The 19564-nt window shown below is 41.6% G+C and overlaps 1 protein-coding gene across 5 annotated transcripts in view; it reads right to left on the reverse strand.

Annotated features, from left to right (window-relative positions):
* Positions 1–725: 725 nt before the first annotated feature.
* The window catches only part of HDAC8 (histone deacetylase 8), a 298463-nt gene continuing 279624 nt past the window's right edge, over positions 726–19564 (reverse strand). For 3 of the 5 annotated variants that reach the window (XM_037002993.2, XM_017662716.3, XM_017662712.3), the window contains one exon: positions 726–1283. In XM_037002993.2, the coding sequence (XP_036858888.1) occupies positions 1275–1283 (9 nt within the window). In that variant the 3' untranslated portion in view covers positions 726–1274. Of the gene's footprint in view, positions 1284–1888; positions 1970–19564 lie in introns of all 5 variants that reach the window. The other 2 variants (XR_005057141.2, XM_017662711.3) reach the window with 1 other exon arrangement.

Genomic DNA, 19564 nt, shown 5'->3' on the forward strand with positions numbered 1-19564 from the left:
GCTGGCCTGGCAGGGGGAGTTGCTCTCTCCTTAGTGCTCCCCAGCTCTGGGTTCCTTTTGGTTCCAGTGTGAAACACGGTGCAATCTGGTTCTTTCCTCCCACCTTTGCCTTGTCTGGGAGTTTCTTGATGGCCAGGATGGGGAGGTCTCCTATCCTAGCCCCAGTAACTGGTGAATCAAGTTACAAAACCATGGTGTTTGGCTGTCCCTTCTGCTCCTCATCTCCCTGCTTATCTCTCATCCCTACCTTGCCATCTTGTCCCACCCGGCAAGGTTACAGGACTGCCAATGGATCATGACTGTATACCATTTTCATCAGGTGTGCTGTCTACATTTGACTGGGAAGTATACTCTCTGTTCACCGAAATGTCCCTTTAGATCTGACTTGCTGCCTGCCCTTCCCATCCCTGAGTGTCTCCCCAGGCAGGGATAGGTGCCCCTCCCGGGGTGCCAGCAAGACTCTACAAGGTTACAGTGCTTGCTTGTATTTCCATGAAACGTGCACAGACCCTAGGCACAGGACAGAGCTTGCCCTTCTCTGCTCAGAGCTTAGTGGGGGCACACTAGTTTCCCAGTGGGTCCGGCACCCAGAGTCAGCCCCCAAGGTAAGGCCAGAGCAGAACGTGGAAGCAGCCAGGTTATTCTTGATATTTCAATGAGAATAAACGTTCAGAAATGTGTGTGCCATCAGTGGCACTTCACAGGGAGGACATGGGACAAAGAGGCAGGTTTTCAGAGATTTTATTAAAAAACAAAATAGATCCATAAGCATAAAAACAATACAGGTGGACTTCTCCCTACCTCCCAGTCTGCTGACCAGTCCCCTTCTCCAAGGGCTCTACCCAGATGGTCCTGAGATCCAGACCCAGCCTCTCAGTTTCCTGCTGCCCCACCAACTGTTGGCCCAAGCTCCACACTTCCCTCCACCTTCTCCTTTAAGAAAATAAAAATACCCCATCCCCAACTTACTTAAAAATAATTTTCAAAGATTAGAAATGGCATTTGTGTATTTTTAAAAAATAAACACTTTAAATGTTGGAAATCTCCCTCTTCCCCCATACCTAGTTGAGGCCTCTGGGGTGCCTTCCTGCCTCACCCCAGGAGGCCAGATGCCACTTTGTGCCCCTTGGAAATTTTCAGGAAGTAATTTCTTCCAAATTTCCCCCGCAGTCACAAATTCCACACACTTTTCGCATAAACACGCTGTCTTCATTACAGGCACTGCTCCTCGGCTCTGGAAACCTGATCTCTTTTTGTCAACTAGACCACATGCTTCAGATTCCCTGCAAACAGGAGAGAAAACAAAATTTAAATTCAGGTAACATATGTGAATTATACCTCAAATCAAGCTGCTAAAAAAAAGCACTTGCATTTTGGGCCTTGTTCTTTTGCTGTTGTTGGGAACCCTGAGACCCCAACATATGAACAAGTCCAGGCTAGCCTTCTGGATGGTGAGAGACATATGGCCCAGTTACCCCAGCAACTAGCAGCCGACTTCCAGATATGTGAGCACATCCTTTGACAGCCAGTGGACTGCAGTGCTGGATGAACCCAGCCCAAACCAGCAGAAGAACTGCCCAGCTGAGCCCAGCCCAACTGCCAATCCAGGAGTCAGGAGCTAAACAAATGATTGTTTTAAGCCACACATACACACAAATTCAGGCAACTTTTCAGAACTTGTACTTTACTAACTGCACCAAATCTTCCCCCATCCCAACCTTCTTTGCCCCCTTAGCAGGGTACAACTCTCTCAGCATTTTCTCTCCTGAGTACTTGTGAAAAACAAATTGGGGATTTTCCCCTGCCCTCAGGCCCAAGAGTCTTTTAGGAAAAAGCGATTACTGGAAATCCTATAGGATGAGGCTCTAGGAATGAAAAGTTTGCTTACTTGGTCCCTCCGCAGGCTTCTCCTTGCCCCACTTCCCCAAGCAGAAACACTGGGCTCCCAACCTTACTGACCACTTCTCCTCTGAAACAGGAAGAAGGCTCCGTGAGGACAGGGATCTGGGCTGCTTTACTTTTGGATGATCTAGCACAGTGCCTCATACATAGTAGGTGCCCAATAAATGACAGAATGAATGGATGAATGGAAGATAGGAAGAAAGGAATGAAAAAGCCAATCAGCACCCACTTGCCCATCCAGTTTAATTTTTGATTTTTAAATTAACATACAGTAAAATTGAATTTTTTGTATGTGCAATTCTATGATTTTTAACATATGTCCAGATTCATGATGCAGAACAGTCTTATTAACCTCCAAAAGCCCATGTGCTATCCCTGTGCAGTCACATCCCTCCCTCCCCCTTACTACCTGGCAGCCACTGAGTTGTTCTCCATCACTGTATGTGTTGTCTTTTCAAGAATGTCACATAAATGGAATCAAGCAGTATGTAACATTTTAAGACTGGCTTCTTGCATGCAGCATAACACCTTCGAGTTTCATGCAAATTTTTAGATGTATCAGTACTTCATTTCTTTTCTTGGGTGTTTAACTTTTTAACTTTTAAATTAGTATAGATTTATAGGAAGTTGCAAAAAAATGTACCAAGAGGTACTCTTCACCAAGTTTCCCCAAGTAGCAGCATCTTACATGATCTTCATTTCATATCAAAACCAGGAAATTGACATTGGTATACTTCACAGACCATATTCAGATTTCACCAGTTTTATATACGCTGATTTGTGTGTGTGTTTAAGTGTGTAGTTCTGTGCAATTTTATCACATGTTCAGCTTTGTGTAACTCCCACTACAAGAAGATATAGAACTATCCCATCACCACAAAAGTCTCCCTCATGCTACCTTGTCACTGTGACCCAATCCCCAATTCCTAAACCCTGACAACCATTAATCTGGTCAGCAGCTCTATAACTTTGTCATTTTGAGAGTGTTACAGAAATGGAATCTTACAGTATATAAGTTTTTGAGACTGGCTTTTTTCACTCAGCATACTGCCCTTAAGATCCATGTGAGTTGTTGCCCATTGTTTGTTCCTTTTTATTGCAGAGCAACATTCCACGGTATGGATGTAGCACAGTTTGTTCAACCATTCCACCCACTGAAGGACATCTGGGTGGGTTCCAGTTTGGGCTATTATACATAAAACTGCTATGAACATTCACATACAAGTTTTTGTGTGACCATAGTTTTCACTTCTCTGGGATAAATGCCCGAGTGCAATTGCGGGGTCATATGGTAGATGCATGTTCAGTTTGATAAGAAACTGGCAAACTTTTCCAGAGTGGCCATACCATTTTGCATTACCATCAGCAAAGTATGAAAGATCTAGTTTCTCAGCATTCTTGTCAGCATTTGGTGGTATCACTGATTTTTGTTTTGGCCATTCCTATAGGTGTGTAGGGATCTCTCACTGTGGTCCAATTTGCATTTTCCTAATGGCTAATAATGTTGAACATCCTTTCATGTGCTTATTTGCTGTCTGTATATCCTTTTCATGTCTTGTGCTAATTGGATTTTTTTACCGTTGAATTTGGAGAGTTCTTAATATGTTCTAGATACAAATCTGTTGTTGGATATGTGATTTGCAAATATTTTATCTCAGTATGTAACTTGTCTTTTCATTCTCTTAACTCTTGTAAAGCAACAGTTAATTGTTTGGACCTTGCTTTTGGCATTTTAAACCCCTAAGCTTACAGTCCCTGGATAATTTTTTATTCTTCACCTCTTATTTCAAGCTCCCTCCACATTGTATGAGTCGCCAAGCTCTACTGCAAAGATGCCTCTCAAATCTGTCCTCTCCTTTCTGTTCTACCGTCTCCACCTTAGTTGCATCTCTTATCACTCAAATCACTGCAACAGCCTCTTACCTGCTGCTTCTGCCTCTGGAGCTGTCCCCACATAATTGCTAGCTGTTATTATATGCTGCTTCTGCTCGAAAAAAAACCTGAGCAGCTCCTGACTACCTATGAATGAAGTCCAACACCTTGGCTTAAATGTGCCCCATCCATAGTTTCCTATCACCACGTGGGCCTTTGCTTGTGTTGTTGCCTCTGCTGGGGAAAACCTACAGGGGCTCCTGGTGCTGAAGTTAGGGTCCTCCCATCTGTCAGTACAGTAGAGTTTGATGAATGAGTGAATGCATGGATAAACAACCTTCCATGTTCAAGTGTTCCAGCAACACGTGTTCACAGAAAGGAAAGGTGTGTGTACCGGATTATCTGCTGCTCTGTCTTACTCTCCAGTTACATTTGGAGGCAATTAAGAAAAAAAACAGAAATAAGTTCCACCAAAAGTTGCTGATGAAAAATACTGAATTTGGATAACGATAAAAATGTAAGCTTAAATAATGCCCATTGTTTTCCCCTTACATCTAGCTTCTCCAGCTTGGTCTGGGGACTGGCAAGACATGAGATACAGACTAGATGGGGCAAACTCAAATGCTTATAGAGGCAGAGAATGTACTGTATGTGAGGAGAGCAGACTGGGGGCAAGACATATGGAGCTTGCTTGAACCTTTTGTCTTTTTCCTAATTTGAATCATGACATGAGTAGAAAAAAAATAGTTTCCTTTTTTTCTTAACTCTATTACAAAAGAAAAAGCCAAAACAGTATGAGATAATAAATGTAAATGCACCTTTGGCCTAGAGTAGGAGACCAACAGGGAATGGTAGGGACTGTGGCAAACAGGAAGGCATATGTTCACAAAAGGGGCAGCTGCTACTCAGCCCCAGCCATTCATGACTGAGCAGGACTGTGAGCCCAGTGTGACCAGTCCTTTCCATTTTCCAACAGAAGTCAGACATTTACACCTTTATTCAAATTTCCACAGTGTTAAATCTGAATAGTTAATTTAAAAACTTTTAAGAATATTGTGTGGGACATCAATATGTAAGGCCAAACAAAGCAATTTTGGAGGCAAGGATGTGGCTTATGGGCTCCCAGTTTGTGATCTCTGGGTTATCTCTGGGACAGTTGTGACTTACGCCTGTGGCACCTTCTTTCACTTTCAAATACCCTGGTTTGGACAATAAATTATGTCATCCTCCTTCCTCTGATGTACAAGAAGGAGTATAAATTGCAACCCAGTAGACCTGGATTCTATTGATTCATCAACTGATGGACTTATTTGTTCATCCATTTATTTGATAAACATTTACGGGGTGTCTATTCCTTACCAGGTAGTAGGTGCTGATATGCACCCTCTTTAGTCTTTCTTTTTAAAATTAAAATACTTTATTTTTCAAGTTTTAGGTTTACAGAAAAACTGAGCAGAAAATGCAGAGAGCTCTTGTAGTCCTCCTGCCCTCTCCTCCTCAGGCAGGCAGTTCCCCTAGTATTAACATCTTGCATTAGAATGGTGCCTTTGTAATAGCTGATAAATGAATACTGGCACACCATTATTAAGTAAAGTCCGTCATTTATATTAGTGTTCACTCTTGGTGTTGCACAATTCTGAGTTTTGACAAATGTATAATGTATGCACTCACCATTACAGTAGCACACAGAATAGTTTCACTGCCCTAAAAATCCTGTGCTTCACATATTCATCCATCCCTTCCTTCCCCTAAAGCCCTGGAAACCACTGACTCTTTTACTGTCTTTATAGTTTTGCCTTTTCCAGAATGTAATACGGTTGGAATACTTTTCAGACTAGTTTCCCTCACTTAGCAACATTTAAGTTGTTTCCTTCACTTAGCATTTAAGTTTCCTCCATGTCTATTTGTAGCTTGACAGCTCATTTCTTGTTAGCACTGGAAAGTATTCCACTGTCTGGATGTACCATAGTTTATTTCTCCATTCACCTCCTGAAGGACATCTTGGTTGCTTCCAAGTTTTGGCAATTATCAATAAAGTGCTCTAAACCTTCATGTGCACGTTTCTGTGAGGACGAGTTTTCAACTTATTTGAGTAAATAGCAAGGAACACAATTGTTGGATTGTATTTTAAAACTGTTTAGCTTTGGAGGAAACCAGCAAACTGTCTTCCAAACTGGCTGTACTGTTTTGCATTCCCACCAGCAATGCATGAGAGTTCCTGTTGCTCTACATCCTTGTCAGCATTTGGTGTTGTCAGTAATCTGGTTTTTGTTGTTCTAATAGGTATGTAGTGGTATCTCACTGTTTTAATTTTCAGTTCTTAGTAACATTATAGGGAGCATATTTTCATATACTTCCTTATCATCTGTATATCTTCTTTGGTGGGGTGTCTGCTAAGGTCTTTGGCCCATTTTTAAATCAGATTGTTTGCTTTCTTATTATTGAGTTTTGAGAGTTATTTGTTTATTTTGGATGCCAGTCCTTTATTGGATATGTGTTTTGCAAATAATTTCTCCCAGTCTGTATGGCTTGTCTTTTTATTCTCATATCTTTAATCTTTTAATGTAGAGCAGTATTATCTGATAGAACTTTCTGGGATGATGGAAATGTTCTGTGTCTATGCTGCCCAATGTGGTAGCCACTAGTGACATGTGGCTATTGAGTACTTGAAATGTGGCTAGTACGAGTGAACAAGAAAATTTTAAATTCTATTTAATTTTAATTAACTTCAATTTAAATGGCCACATGTGGCTAGTGGTGCCTGTATTGGACAGCATAGATCCAGGATAGCTCCCTTGTGCTTTTTTTCTTTCATGACATTGACTAGGGGTCATCCTTATTTCTTCCTTCATTTACAACCTCCCTTTCAATACATTAACAAATCCTATCAGTTCTACCTCCATAATATATTCCAAAACCACCCACTTCCCTCCATTCTTCATTGCTATAACTTTACTCCAAACCATTGTCACTTCTTGCATGGATGACTCTAATAGCCTCAAAACTGGTCTTCCTGCTTCCATCTTTGTCTCCTACAACCTATACTCTACATAGAGCCAGAGTATTCAGTTAAAACTTAGGTCAGACCACATTACTCTCATGCTCAAGATATGGTATGGCTTCTAATTACACCTAGAATACAATCCAAACTATTTAGCTACCAAGCCCTGCAGGGTTGGGCCCCTGTCCTGTGTCTCCTATGACTGCCTTCCTTGCTCACTCTGTTCTAGCTACATGAGGTTTCTTTGTGCTGTGAGAACACATGAGTAATTTTTCCCTCTTAGGGCTTCCTCCTTCTTTGTACTTGCTGTTCCTGCTGCCTGGAATGCTCTGTGCCTAGATATCTCCATTTCTGACTCTTCTCATTGCTCAGGTCTCAATTTAAAAGTCACCTCTGAGAGGCCTTAAGATCGTGCAACGTAAGTGGCCACCCCTGTCACTCATTTTGTGCCACATCATCTTGTTTAATTTTTTAATGCACTTAGCACACTGAAAACAGCTTGTATATTTATTTGCTTCTTGTCTGTCTCCCCTCGCAAGCTCTATATGGGCAGGTACCTTGTCTGTCCTGCTCATCACTCTACTGTTAGTACTCAGCACTGCCTGGCACATAATAGTTGCTCTATAAATATTGATTGAAGGAATGAACATTGGTAGAGCTACAGGGAAGCTGAGAGAGCACTTTCCTGTTCAGAGGCTTAAACTTGGTCATTGCTCTTATAAATGTGGTTGAGGTGAGCCAACATGTTTACTCAAGCTACCAGGCCAAGTGGCAAATGAGGTCTGGAGACAGTTAGCATCATAGCAGTTTGGAGGAGTGCTGGGAGTGACTCCACAACACTTGGAGGCTGAGTGGCACCAGAGAGGAACAGAGAAGAGAATTTCGGATTGTTACAAGTGTTTTCAAAACTTTCATCATATGGGTGCTCCTTTCAGGAAATGTCATCATATCTACCTACTATCGAATTAATAGTAACACTATTTTCTTTATATCTACTCCCTTTTAAAAATTTAATACCTCTTTTAGCCTCATCTATCCTAAGCAATCATCATTATCATCATACTTGATGTGCTTAGTACATTTTAAGCATCCATTAAAACAAATACGATCATTAAAATGAAATATGTTTTTATGTCACCTCAAATTGGCTCTCATTCAGAGGTACATGAGGCACATTTGGGTAAAAATCATTGTAGGGATTGCCCTTGGACTGCTGGTGCCCAGGCTGCTGTTTTACTATTGGCCTCTAGTATACAAGAATCTCAGACGGTGCACTCCTGCCCCCACCACCCACCTCCCTCAGCCTAATCTGATTCCAGTCTCTGTCCATTTATTTCACAAGCCTTTACTGATGTCAGCAATGGAGTAGGCCCTGTGCTGGGTGCTGGGGTCACAGAGGACAAAACATAGTTCTTGCCCTCAAGGAGTTCTTAGTCTAGTGAGGAAGCCAAATATGGAGAAAAACACATCATTGTCCATAGCAACAAGGCAATAAAATACCAGTCTGTACAGAGATCTGACAGCATACAAAGAGAGGGTGTCGCAGGCTTTACAGAGGTGGCATCTTATAGGGCAAAAGGGAGAGAATGTTTGAGGCAGGAGGAATACAGAAGGATGCATGAAGGCAACTGTAAAGCTTTTGTGACCAGTACACAGGATGAGGGTTGGCGGGGTGGTGGTGGGGACAGTGGGGAGGGTGAGTCATAAAGCTGGAAAGGTGGCCAGAGGCCAGATCATCAAGGGCCTGGAGGGCCATAACCTTATCCTAGAAGCCATAGGAAGCCTCTGAATTATTTTAAGATGTGGATGAAGCCCTTCTATTGTGATCTAGGGCTAAAGGAAGTTTCCCAGCTCCTTGAGGGTCTCATTCTACCTAGAACAATGGCAGAACAAGGGATTTCTATGAAGCATTGGGCATGAGCTGATATGGATGATTGATTTAATTTTTAGCTCTTAACTGTGAACTATTTTGCTTGCCTTGGAATGTAGATCCTTCCTGTCATCAGAAAGCCTCTCAATGATAATTAAGTACAACCACCAATCACCACTTGTCTGCCTCTGACCTGAATTAGAACATGAGGCAGTGGATTAATCCCACCAGGTTCTGGCATTTACAGGATATCAACATTTAAAGGATATCACCCTGATGTTTAGGGTGCTCTGGTCTTAGCTTGCAAAGGACTAGTGCAGTCTCAAATGGAATCAAAGCAATTTCTAAAATAGCCTATGATTCATTTTTTCTCCCCTCCTGTGCCTAAATCTTCTGGCTCCATGTGGAGGGATAGGTACAAGTGACTGTAGAGGTGACGTCACAGGAGGGGGCTGCTTGCCTGCTGGCCAGCCAGCCAGAGGAGCTTGGCCTTGGGGTGGATCTATCTGCTGGGCCGTGCAATGCCTCCCAGCCATTTAGAGTCATGGCTCCGGGTTCTTTGGTCCATGTGTTTTCTCCTTCTTCTGCAGACAACAAAATTCTGGGCTGGGAAATCCAGGATAATGGGAATAGCAGCGGCAGGAAGCATAATACGGCCTTACATCTGTATAAGGCTTTAGAGTTGTGAAAGCCATTTGCTCCACCGAAACATGAGTGGGAAATAGAAGCTGGGATTTTTGGTCTGAACTGGAGACAAACTCTTGTTTTCTTGCAGAAAGGAGTTAATTGCTAACATTGCCTGTTTAACTCAAGGCACATCATGATGTCACCAGATGGTCAGAGAGACTCCTCTCAACTTCTAGGTGCTTCCTGGAAGATAAATTCACCGGGACAAATTGCCTGGCAGGCACAATCTATTAACCATACCATCCTGACTGAGCCAGCAGGTAGTGCCAGCCCCAGCAGTGCAAACTCCTTCTCACATCCTGATTTACAGCCCCAGTGGTCCTAAAGACCTTTACTGGGGCCAAAGGCATGGCCGCTAGCTGTGAAGCCCTGAAGGTAGGGTGTGCCACGAATATCTGAAAGTGCCAACAGCTGGCAGAGTGGTGCAAGGGCCTGTGAAAGGAAAAACCACAATTTAAGTCTCACCAGCTATCACTGCAGATTCTGAAGTGAAAGGCCACTGAGCTAAGTCATGAACAGCTGAGGAGTCAGGTGGAGGGATTCTTTCCTTGGAGAAGCTTTAAAAATATTTCTGCAGTGGTTTCATGTTTGCTCTATGATCTTCCAGTACCTGATCCTGGCATAGCTTGGTGTCCCCAGTGCTCCTGGCCTAGCTCCTTTCCCTTGATCCTCCCCAGCATCATGGCTGCCAGGCTGGAAACCAAAGGGGTGGCATACTCTTGCTTGGTCCTCTTGGTTTTAGATTAGATTTCATTGTGTGTGTGTGTGTGTGTGTGTGTGTGTGTGTGTGTGTGTGCGTGCATATATATGTGTGTGTGCGTGGGGATGGGGGATGGTAGCAGGGGTGGGGTGGGAATGACAGTGGAAGCAGTGAGCTAAGATGCTCAGCAGTATTTCAAGAGTGGCAGGTGCTCCTGCTCTTGTTGCAGCCATAACTGTTGCCACTGCTGCCACCTGCACCACGTGGCTTCAGAATGACCCTGTGCAAGATCATAGGTGCAGGTCAGTGCCATGAAAATGTCACCTTTGTAAACCAAGATGCTGTACTCAGGCATTTCTGTCTGTTGGGAATCTTGGCGGGGTATAAAAGCAACCCTTTTGAAAGTTGAATTTGTAAACCTATATGTGGAAAGTGACTGGCAGAACAGAACATAATCACTTCCAAAGCAGAGAGACCTCCTACAACTTGTTTTCTGTGGGATATGAGTGCCTATGAAAATAGATTAAGGATCACCGCCTCAGCCTGTTTTAGAGATGTGAATAAAAATCTCGGCTTGGGACTGACTCCTCTCTGGTTGACTGATTTTTCAATTGATTTGTATTTATTAGCTAATGAAATTAAAGTTGTAAAAATTATAACAGAAACACAATAAATCTCTCCCACAACTGGCTGTTTCTATGTCACTATGGTGCATTTCTCACTTTGATTACTTCAAACTCTATTATTTTGTTCTCAATTATTCTGTTTTTCTGGCACTGGAGAAAATCAATTTGTTTTATTTTCTCTTATTCATGCACTCAATTATGCTCTTCGGGCACATTTAATCACTTTGATGTTTTCATTTTATGGCCCGTCTCTAGGCACTTCAGCTGCATTGCTGCCAATGGGCAAACAGGACTAATTTGCATGTCACAATAGACTTGCAAATTCTAACTCAATTTAGAAATCTGTATGAAATCTCCCTCCAAAATATGCTTGTAGCTGCAAAGAGGCAGAATATAAGCCAGGAACCTATAAAGATGTGTCCCTTTCTCAAAACACCAAGAGCTGTTTGGTGGCCTGACTGTGGCTTGGGGATGTCCCTGACCAGGTTGAGCAGAGCAGTCCTCGGGATGGGATGTCTGCAGAGCTTCCTCTGAAACTTTGTGGTGAGAGTTCTGCAAACGCTCTCCATCAGCATCAAGGCCAGGGAGGCTGGGCCTGCTACTCTAGCATAAAACATCCCTCAGCCCTGCTGGACTTGGTTACTGTGCTAAAGACAGCACCCAAATCTCAGTTGGTTAAAGGGCCTCGGATAGGCTGAGAAAATTGTCAACAGTTAGGCATTCCAGAGCCTTGAGTGGTTTACCTTATTTTCTTCAATAAATTTCAGCTCCCTTTTTGCCCCTTGATTATTCTACAGCTAAAGGCTGGAGGGGAATAAGCAATAAAATTGTTTTAGGCATGTACTTTGGGCAAACCAACAAAAAATGCTTCAACACATTAGAGGTCTCCAACTGTTCTTCAAAAGTTCTTGGTTTGTTGTATGCAACAATCAGCAGCTCCACCAGGCAGAAGGAAAATTCTGTCTTTCCTCTTCTAAACTTTGGGCATGGTCTTCAGTTTCTCACGAGGAATCCCAGCTCCCTCACTTATTTGCTGTGTGACCTTGTACAAGCTAATCAACCTTCCTAAACCTCAGTTCTCTCATGTGTTAAATGGGACTAATAACAATCTATCTCAGCGACAGCTTTGTTTCCCAAACTTCAATATGTCAAGAATTTTACCATATTCACATACTGCTTAGATGGAAACCTCTCTTACACAGACTCTCCACTTTTAAAAAACTTGACCTCATCTTAAGCAATAATGTCTGTGAAATTAAAGAGTTTGATGTAATAGTTATATTTCTTTCCAATACACATTAAAACATATACACTAAGTACACCAAACCCTTTCCTGCCTTGGGGTCTTCCCTTCATCTGGAATGTTCACCCAGTTTTCACAAGGCTCCTTCCCTCACTTCATTAAACTCTATTCTCAAATGTCACCTCCTCAGGTGGGCCTTTACTGACCATCCTATCTAAAAGAGCACCCCCTCCAAACTTACCAGTAGTCAACACTAAATATTTACTTGCTTATTGTCTATCTTCCTCACTAGAATGTAAGCTCAATGATGGGCAAGGCCTTTACCTGTCCTATTTACATCTCTATCACCAATACCTAGAATAGTGCCTGGCACATATTAACATCAAATACATATTTACTGAATAAATTAAACATTAAAATTAACAATGAGCCTAGTAATAACCAAAATTCTAATCCACCTCACCAGCTGGTTGTCAGGAAAGACAGAATGGAAAAGCCAGGACTTTCATCCCTATCCAATGGCAAGAGGGCCCACCCCTGCTGTGTCAGTAGAGGCCACATGGGGAGGTATAACAAGGTGTCATTCCCATTCCTAGCCAGGGTGGTATCTGGAGGTGTAGTGGGGAGCCTGAATTTTCATTTCTCCCCAGCAGTAATGAGGTGTCCCTCCTCTACCCAGGCTGTCAATGGCAGCTGAGTGGGAAACCTAGACTTTTACCCCCAACTGGAGATAATGGGGGTGGTGTCTCTCCCCTGAGAGCATGGTGTTAGAGAAAGCCTGCTAAAACAGAAGATTTAAGTAAGATACAGGTTTCATAAAAATATCTAAAATGTTCAGAATACAATAGAAAGTCACTTATACCAAGAACAGGAACCACTCAAGTTGAAAGAGAAAAAGACAATCAATAGATGCCAACATGTAGATGACACAATGTTGGAAATATCTGACAAGGACTTTACAGCAGCCATCATAAAAACACTTCAGTGCGCAATTGTGGAAATGCTTGAAACAAATGAAAAAGTAAGAAGCCTCAGCAAAGAAATAAAGAAAAACTAAACAGAAATTGTAGAACTGAAAACTACAATAAGTGAAATAAAAAACTTAACAGATGGTCTCCATAGCAGAATGGAGAGAGTAGAGGAAAAATCAGTAAACTGGAATATTGAACAATAGACATTACTCAACTTGAACAAAAGACAATAGTCTGACAAAATGAGCAGAGCCTCAGGAACCAAGTTGGATTATGATAAAAGGCCTAACATTCATGTCACCATAGTTCCAGAGGGAGAAGAGAAAGAGGGTGGCACTGAAAAAGTATTTGAAGAAATAATGGCTAAAGATTTCCCAAATCTGTCAAAATACATAAATGTACAGATTCAAGAAGTAATTGAACTCTAGACTAGTTAAACTTGAAGAAATCCACAGCAAGGTCCATCATAATCAAATCAGTGAAAACCAAAGAAAAAGAAAAAATCTGGAAAGCAGCAAGCAGTAACAAAGCCTTGTCTACAAGGGAAAATAATTCAAATGACAGTGGTTTTCTCATCAAAAATCATGAAGGCCGGAAGGAGGTGGTACAACATTTTTCAGGTGCTGAAAGAAAATAACTGTCAACGAATTCTATATCCAGTGAAAATATCCTTCAGGAATGAAGGGAAAACTAAGAGAATTTGTTGCCATCAGACCTACCCTAAAAGAATTGCTAAAGGGAGTTTCTGAAAAGGAAAGAAAATAATAAAAGAAGGAATCTGGAACATAAGGAAGGAAGAAAGAACAATGGATAGAGTTAAAATACAGGTAAATACAATTTTCTTCCTTTGAGTGTTCTAAATTATTTGATGATTCAAGCAAAAACTACAATACTGTATGATATAGTTCTAAATATACATAGAAGAAATATTTAAGACACATAATGTAAATGGGGGAGGGGAAATGGACTTAAAGGTAGATAAGATTCTACATTTCACTCAAACTGGTAAAATCATACCGGTAGTCTGTGAAAATTACATATGTATAATATATGCCCCAAGCAACGACTAAAAAGGCTATGCAAGGAGACAAAATTAAAACCACTATAGATAAATCAAAATGGAATTTGAACAAAGGTAGAAGTCACCAACAATAAAGGAGGAAGAAGAAAACAGAAACAAAGAACAGAGGGAACAAAGAGAAAACAGGAAGTAAAATGGCAGATTTAATTTCTAGCCTAGTAAAAATCACATGGGATGTAAATGATATAGGTACACCCATTAAAAGACAAAGATTGGCAGAGTGGCCAAAAGAACGTGATTCAACAGTACGCTCTTTACAAGAAACTCACTTCAAATATGACATAAGTAGGTTGAAAGTAAAAGGACAGATTAACACATGCCATGTAACACATTAATCAAAAGAAAATAAGAGTGACTATACTGATATAATATAAAGTAGACTTCAGAGCAAAGAAAATTATCAAGGACAGACAGAGACATAATGGTAAAGGGGTCAAACTACGAAGATACAGCAATTTTAAATGTCCATGTTTTAAATAACATATTTTTAGAATGCATGAAGCAAAAACTGATAGAGCTATGAGGAGAAATAGAGAGATCCACAATTAGAGTTGGAGACTTCAACATTCCTCTCTCAGCAATTGATAATAGAACAACTAGACAGAAAGTAAGCAAGGATATAGAATAAATGAACAATGCTATCAATCAACAGGACCTGTTATCAACAGAACACTCCACCAAAGAACAGCAAAGTACACATTCTTTTCAAGCACCAATAGAACAAATACCAAGATTGAACATATGCTGGCCCCAAAAACAAACCTGAACAAGTTGAAAATAATTGAAATTATACAGAGCATGTTTTCAGACCACAATGGTCTCAAAGTAGAAATGAAAAATCTCCTTAAAAAGAAGTCTCCAATCCCAGATGGTCTCACTGAAGAATTCTACTAACAAGGAGAATTACACCAATTCCACATTATCTCTCGAAGAGGAGAGAACATTTCCAAACTCATTTTTTTATAAGACTGGTATTGTCCTGACACTGAAAGCAGATGATAACAATACAAAAAAGTAAACTATAGACTAATATCTCTCATGAATATAGATGCAAAATCCTCAACAAAATATTAGCAAATAGAATTCAGTAATATATAAATTATACACCATGACTAGGTGGGGCTTATTCCATGTATACAGAGCTGGTTCAATATTTGAAAATCAATCAAGGTACCCTACTATATTAAAAGGCTATAGAAGAAATATTACATCTATATCAGTATTAGTATCAACTGATGCAGAAAGAGCATTTAACAAAATTCAAAATCCACTCATGACAAAAACTCTCAGAGAACTAGGAATACAGAGGGGGTGCTGCCTGAAGTTGATAAGGAAAATCTACAACAACCTACAGCTAACATCATATTTAATGGTGAAAGACTGAATATTTTATCTCTAAGTTCTGAAACAGGGCAGGGCTCTCTGCTTTCAACACTTTTATCCAACATAATACTGGAAGTCTAAACCAGCATAATAAGGCAAGTAAAGGAAACAAAAAACACACAGATCAGAAAAGAAGCAATAAGCCATCTGCAGATGAATGTACAGATTTGTTGTGGAAAACACTAAGGAATCTATAAGAAAACAGAGCTAATAAATAAATACAGCAAGGTCACAGGATACAAACTCAAGACACAAAAACAGTATTTCTATATACTAGCAATGACTATATGGAAACCAAATGAAAATTACAATAACTCAAAAAATCCCTTAGGTATAAAACATGTTCAGGATCTGCATGCATAAATTAAAAATGCTGATGAAAGAAATTCAAGAAGATGTAAATAAATGGAGAGACACACCATGTTCATGGACTGGAAGACTCAATAAAGATGTCAATTCTCCCTATATTGCTATGCAGGTTAAACACAATTCCTAACAAAAGTCACATCAATTTTTTTTGTAGATACAGATCAAATTACTCTAAAGTTTATATGGAAATACAGAGGAGGAACTAGAATAGCTAAAATGATTTTGAAAAAGAAAGAGGAATCACTCTACCTGATTTTTTTTATTGTTGGTATAATTAATCTACAATTACATGAGGTACACTATGTTTACTAGACTCCCCCCATCACCAAGTCCCCCACACGAACTCCATTACAGTCACTGTCCATCAGTGTAGTAAGATGCTGTAGAATCACTACTTGTCTTCTCTGTGTTGCACAGCCCTCCCTGTGCTCCCCCACCACATTATGCATGCTAATCTTAATGGCCCCTTTCCCTCCATCCCTCCCTTTCCACCCATCCTCCCCAGTCCCTTTCCCTTTGGTAACTCTTAGTCCATTCTTGGGTTCTGTGATTCTGCTGCTGTTTTGTTCCTTCAGTTTTTCTTTGTTCTTATTCTACACATATGAGTGAAATCATTTGGTACTTGTCTGTCTCCACCTGGCTTATTTCATGGAGCATAATACCCTCTAGCTCCATCCATGTTGTTGCGAATGGTAGGATTTGTTTTCTTCTTATGGCTGCATAATATTCCATTGTGTATATGTACCACATTTCTTTATCCATTCATCTACTGATGGACACTTAGGTTGCTTCCATTTCTTGGCTATTGTAAACAGTGCTGTGATAAACATAGGGGTGCATGTGTCTTTTTCAAAGTGGGCTGCTGCATTCTTAGGGTAAATTCCTAGAAGTGGAATTCCTGGGTCAAATGGTATTTCTATTTTGAGCTTTTTGAGGAGCCTCCATACTGCTTTCCACAGTGGTTGAACTAGTTTACATTCCCACCAGCAGTGTAGGAGGGTTCACTCTACCTGATTTTAAGATTTATTATATAACTACAGTAATCAAGACAGTGGGGAGGAATAGACACATAGATTAATGGAGCAGAAGAGAAAGCCTAGAAAGTCTGAGACAGTTGCCTTCAAGTGACCAAGAATTTTGGAAAGGGATATGGTCCTATGGAGCTATCTGGATTTTCTGTTCTTGTACTAGACAGAAGAGGCTTTATATTGTGAGTCCAGGGAGGATCTGCTTTTCAAGACAAATGGAAGCACCCTAGAATTTCTAGAGGTACCTAAGAAAGGGAATAGCACCTGAGCCATGTAAACTACTCTCCAGTTCCTTATTTTTCCAGCAGTGTGAAGGTGCAGTGACCAGATTTTGAAAAGAAAAAATTGCATAATAAGGTCTGCTAAAAGATTGTTTATTGTCTTTTTCTTAAAAAACCCAAACATGTATTAACTTTTTTCTGACTATAAAAGTTATACACATTCATGGTAGAACTTTGAAAAATACATAAAAAGAATAAAGAACAGGGATCACGGGAAGATGGCGGTGTGAGTAGTTCAGAGGAAATCTCCTCCCCAAAACATATATATTTATGAAAATACAATAAATACAACTATTCCTAAAAGAGACACCAGTGGATGCAGTACAACAGCCAGGATACATCTTCATATGTGAGAACTCAACATCACATGAAGAGGGTAAGATACAAGCCGTGGCCAGGCGGTACCCGAACGCTCCCCCCCACCCCAGAACCCGGCGGGAAGAAAGGAGTTGGAATGGGAAGGGAGTGAAAGCCCAGGACTGCTAAACAACCAGCTCTAGAAATCTGCACCCAGAGCGCAGATACAGGGTGCACAGGGTGCTGGATATTAGAGAAATGGAAAAGCAAAACCTGTGGGCAGGCCCCCACAACTGGCGCCCCTGAGACAAAAGAAAAGTGAGTGATTTCTGCAAGTCTTAAAGAGGCAGGGACTCCATAGCTGGACGAAGTCGTCCCAGCACACGTAGCTAGCAGCTGGGAATCCTGGGGAAGCTTAGGCGCCCTAAACCCTGGGGTGGCAGCGCAGCTCTGAAGCCCCTCACGGCACTAAGCAGCCTGCCAGTCGTTCCTCCAACTGGCACGGACCCTGACACACCAGCCCAGTAGCGGGAGAGTGGTAGCATGTGCCGGGGGCGGCTGCACTGGAAGGGACTGGGAGCAGATTGCGTGTGCCAACAGCACCAGAGGAGACCAGGAGCAGATTGTGTGAGCCCGCAGCGGCAGCAACCAAACAGCCCAGGTACGGTTCGTGTGCACTGGTGGCAGTGGAGCCAGTGGAGCCCAGTAGAGACCCACACAGGACAGTCCTGCGTGCACCTGCAGCGGAGCCAGAGGGAGCAGGTGCACTCCCTGCAGCCGACCGGAATCACAGCCCAATGCAGAGCCACCTGGGCCAGACCAAAAGGCCGCTGCTGGCACACAGCTGCCTGGCAGGGGCACCGCTAACACGGAGGAGTGCACCTGGCATGCCTGCCACTCCCTGCAGGGCTCCGCGCTGCTCTGACGGAGACCCCTCCCACAGGAGCTTAGGGGACTAACCCGGTGGCTGCACCAGGAGTGCGGGTAACTAACACAGGCAGCGGAGAAGGGCAAGGCATCCTGCAAGCAGGAAAGGACTTTCTTCTCACAGCCGACACACCCACAACCTGCCTACAGCCACCACTATCACCATGAAAAGGCAAAAAAATTTAGTCCAGTCCAAGACCGTTCAGACAACACCTGAGAGAGGATCTGCAGAGACAGACCTAACTAGTCTCCCTGAAAATGAATTGAAAATAAAAATTATAAACATGCTGGCAGAGCTGCAGAGAAATATGCAAGAACTAAAGGATGAAGTCCAGAGGGAGATTACAGAAGTGAAACAAACTCTGGAAGGATATATAAGCAGAATGGATAAGATGCAAGAGGCCATTGATGGAATAGAAACCAGAGAACAGGAACGCATAGTAGCTGATGCAGAGAGAGATAAAAGGATCTCCAGGAATGAAACAATATTAAGAGAATTGTGTGACCAATCCAAAAGGAACAATATCTGCATTATAGGGGTACCAGAAGAAGAAAGAGAAAAAGGGATAGAAAGTGTCTTTGAAGAAATAATTGCTGAGAACTTCCTCAAAGTGGGGGAGGAAATAGTTGCTCAGACTACGGAGGCACACAGAACTCCCGAGAGATGGGACCCAAAGAGAACAACACCAAGACACATAATAATTAAAATGGCAAAGATCAAGGACAAGGACAGAGTACTAAAGGCAGGCAGAGAGAGAAAAAAGGTCACCTACAAAGGAAAACCCATCAGGCTATCATCAGACTTCTCAACAGAAACCTTACAGGCCAGAAGAGAATGGCATGATATATTTAATGCAATGAAACAGAAGGGCCTTGAACCAAGGATACTGTAACCAGTATGATTATCATTTAAATATGAAGGAGGGATTAAACAATTCCCAGACAAGCAAAAGTTGAGGGAATTTGCCTCCCACAAACCACCTCAACATGGTATCTTAGAGAAACTGCTCTATATGAGAGCACTCCTAAAAAGAGTACAGAACAAAATACCCAACATATGAAGAATGGAGGAGGAGGAATAAGAAGGGAGGGCAATAATCATCAGACTGTTTATAATAGCTCAATAAGTGAGTTAAGTTAGACAGTAAGGTAGTAAACAGACTAACCTTGAACCTTTGGTAACCACGAATCTAAAGCCTGCAATGGCAATAAGTACATATCTTTCAATAATCACCCTAAATGTAAATGGACCGAATGCACCAACCAAAAGACACAGTGTAATAGAATGAATAAAAAAGCAAGACCCATCTAAATGCCGCTTACAAG

Source organism: Manis javanica, chromosome X (genome assembly GCF_040802235.1).
Source record: "Manis javanica isolate MJ-LG chromosome X, MJ_LKY, whole genome shotgun sequence".
NCBI lineage: Eukaryota > Metazoa > Chordata > Mammalia > Pholidota > Manidae > Manis > Manis javanica.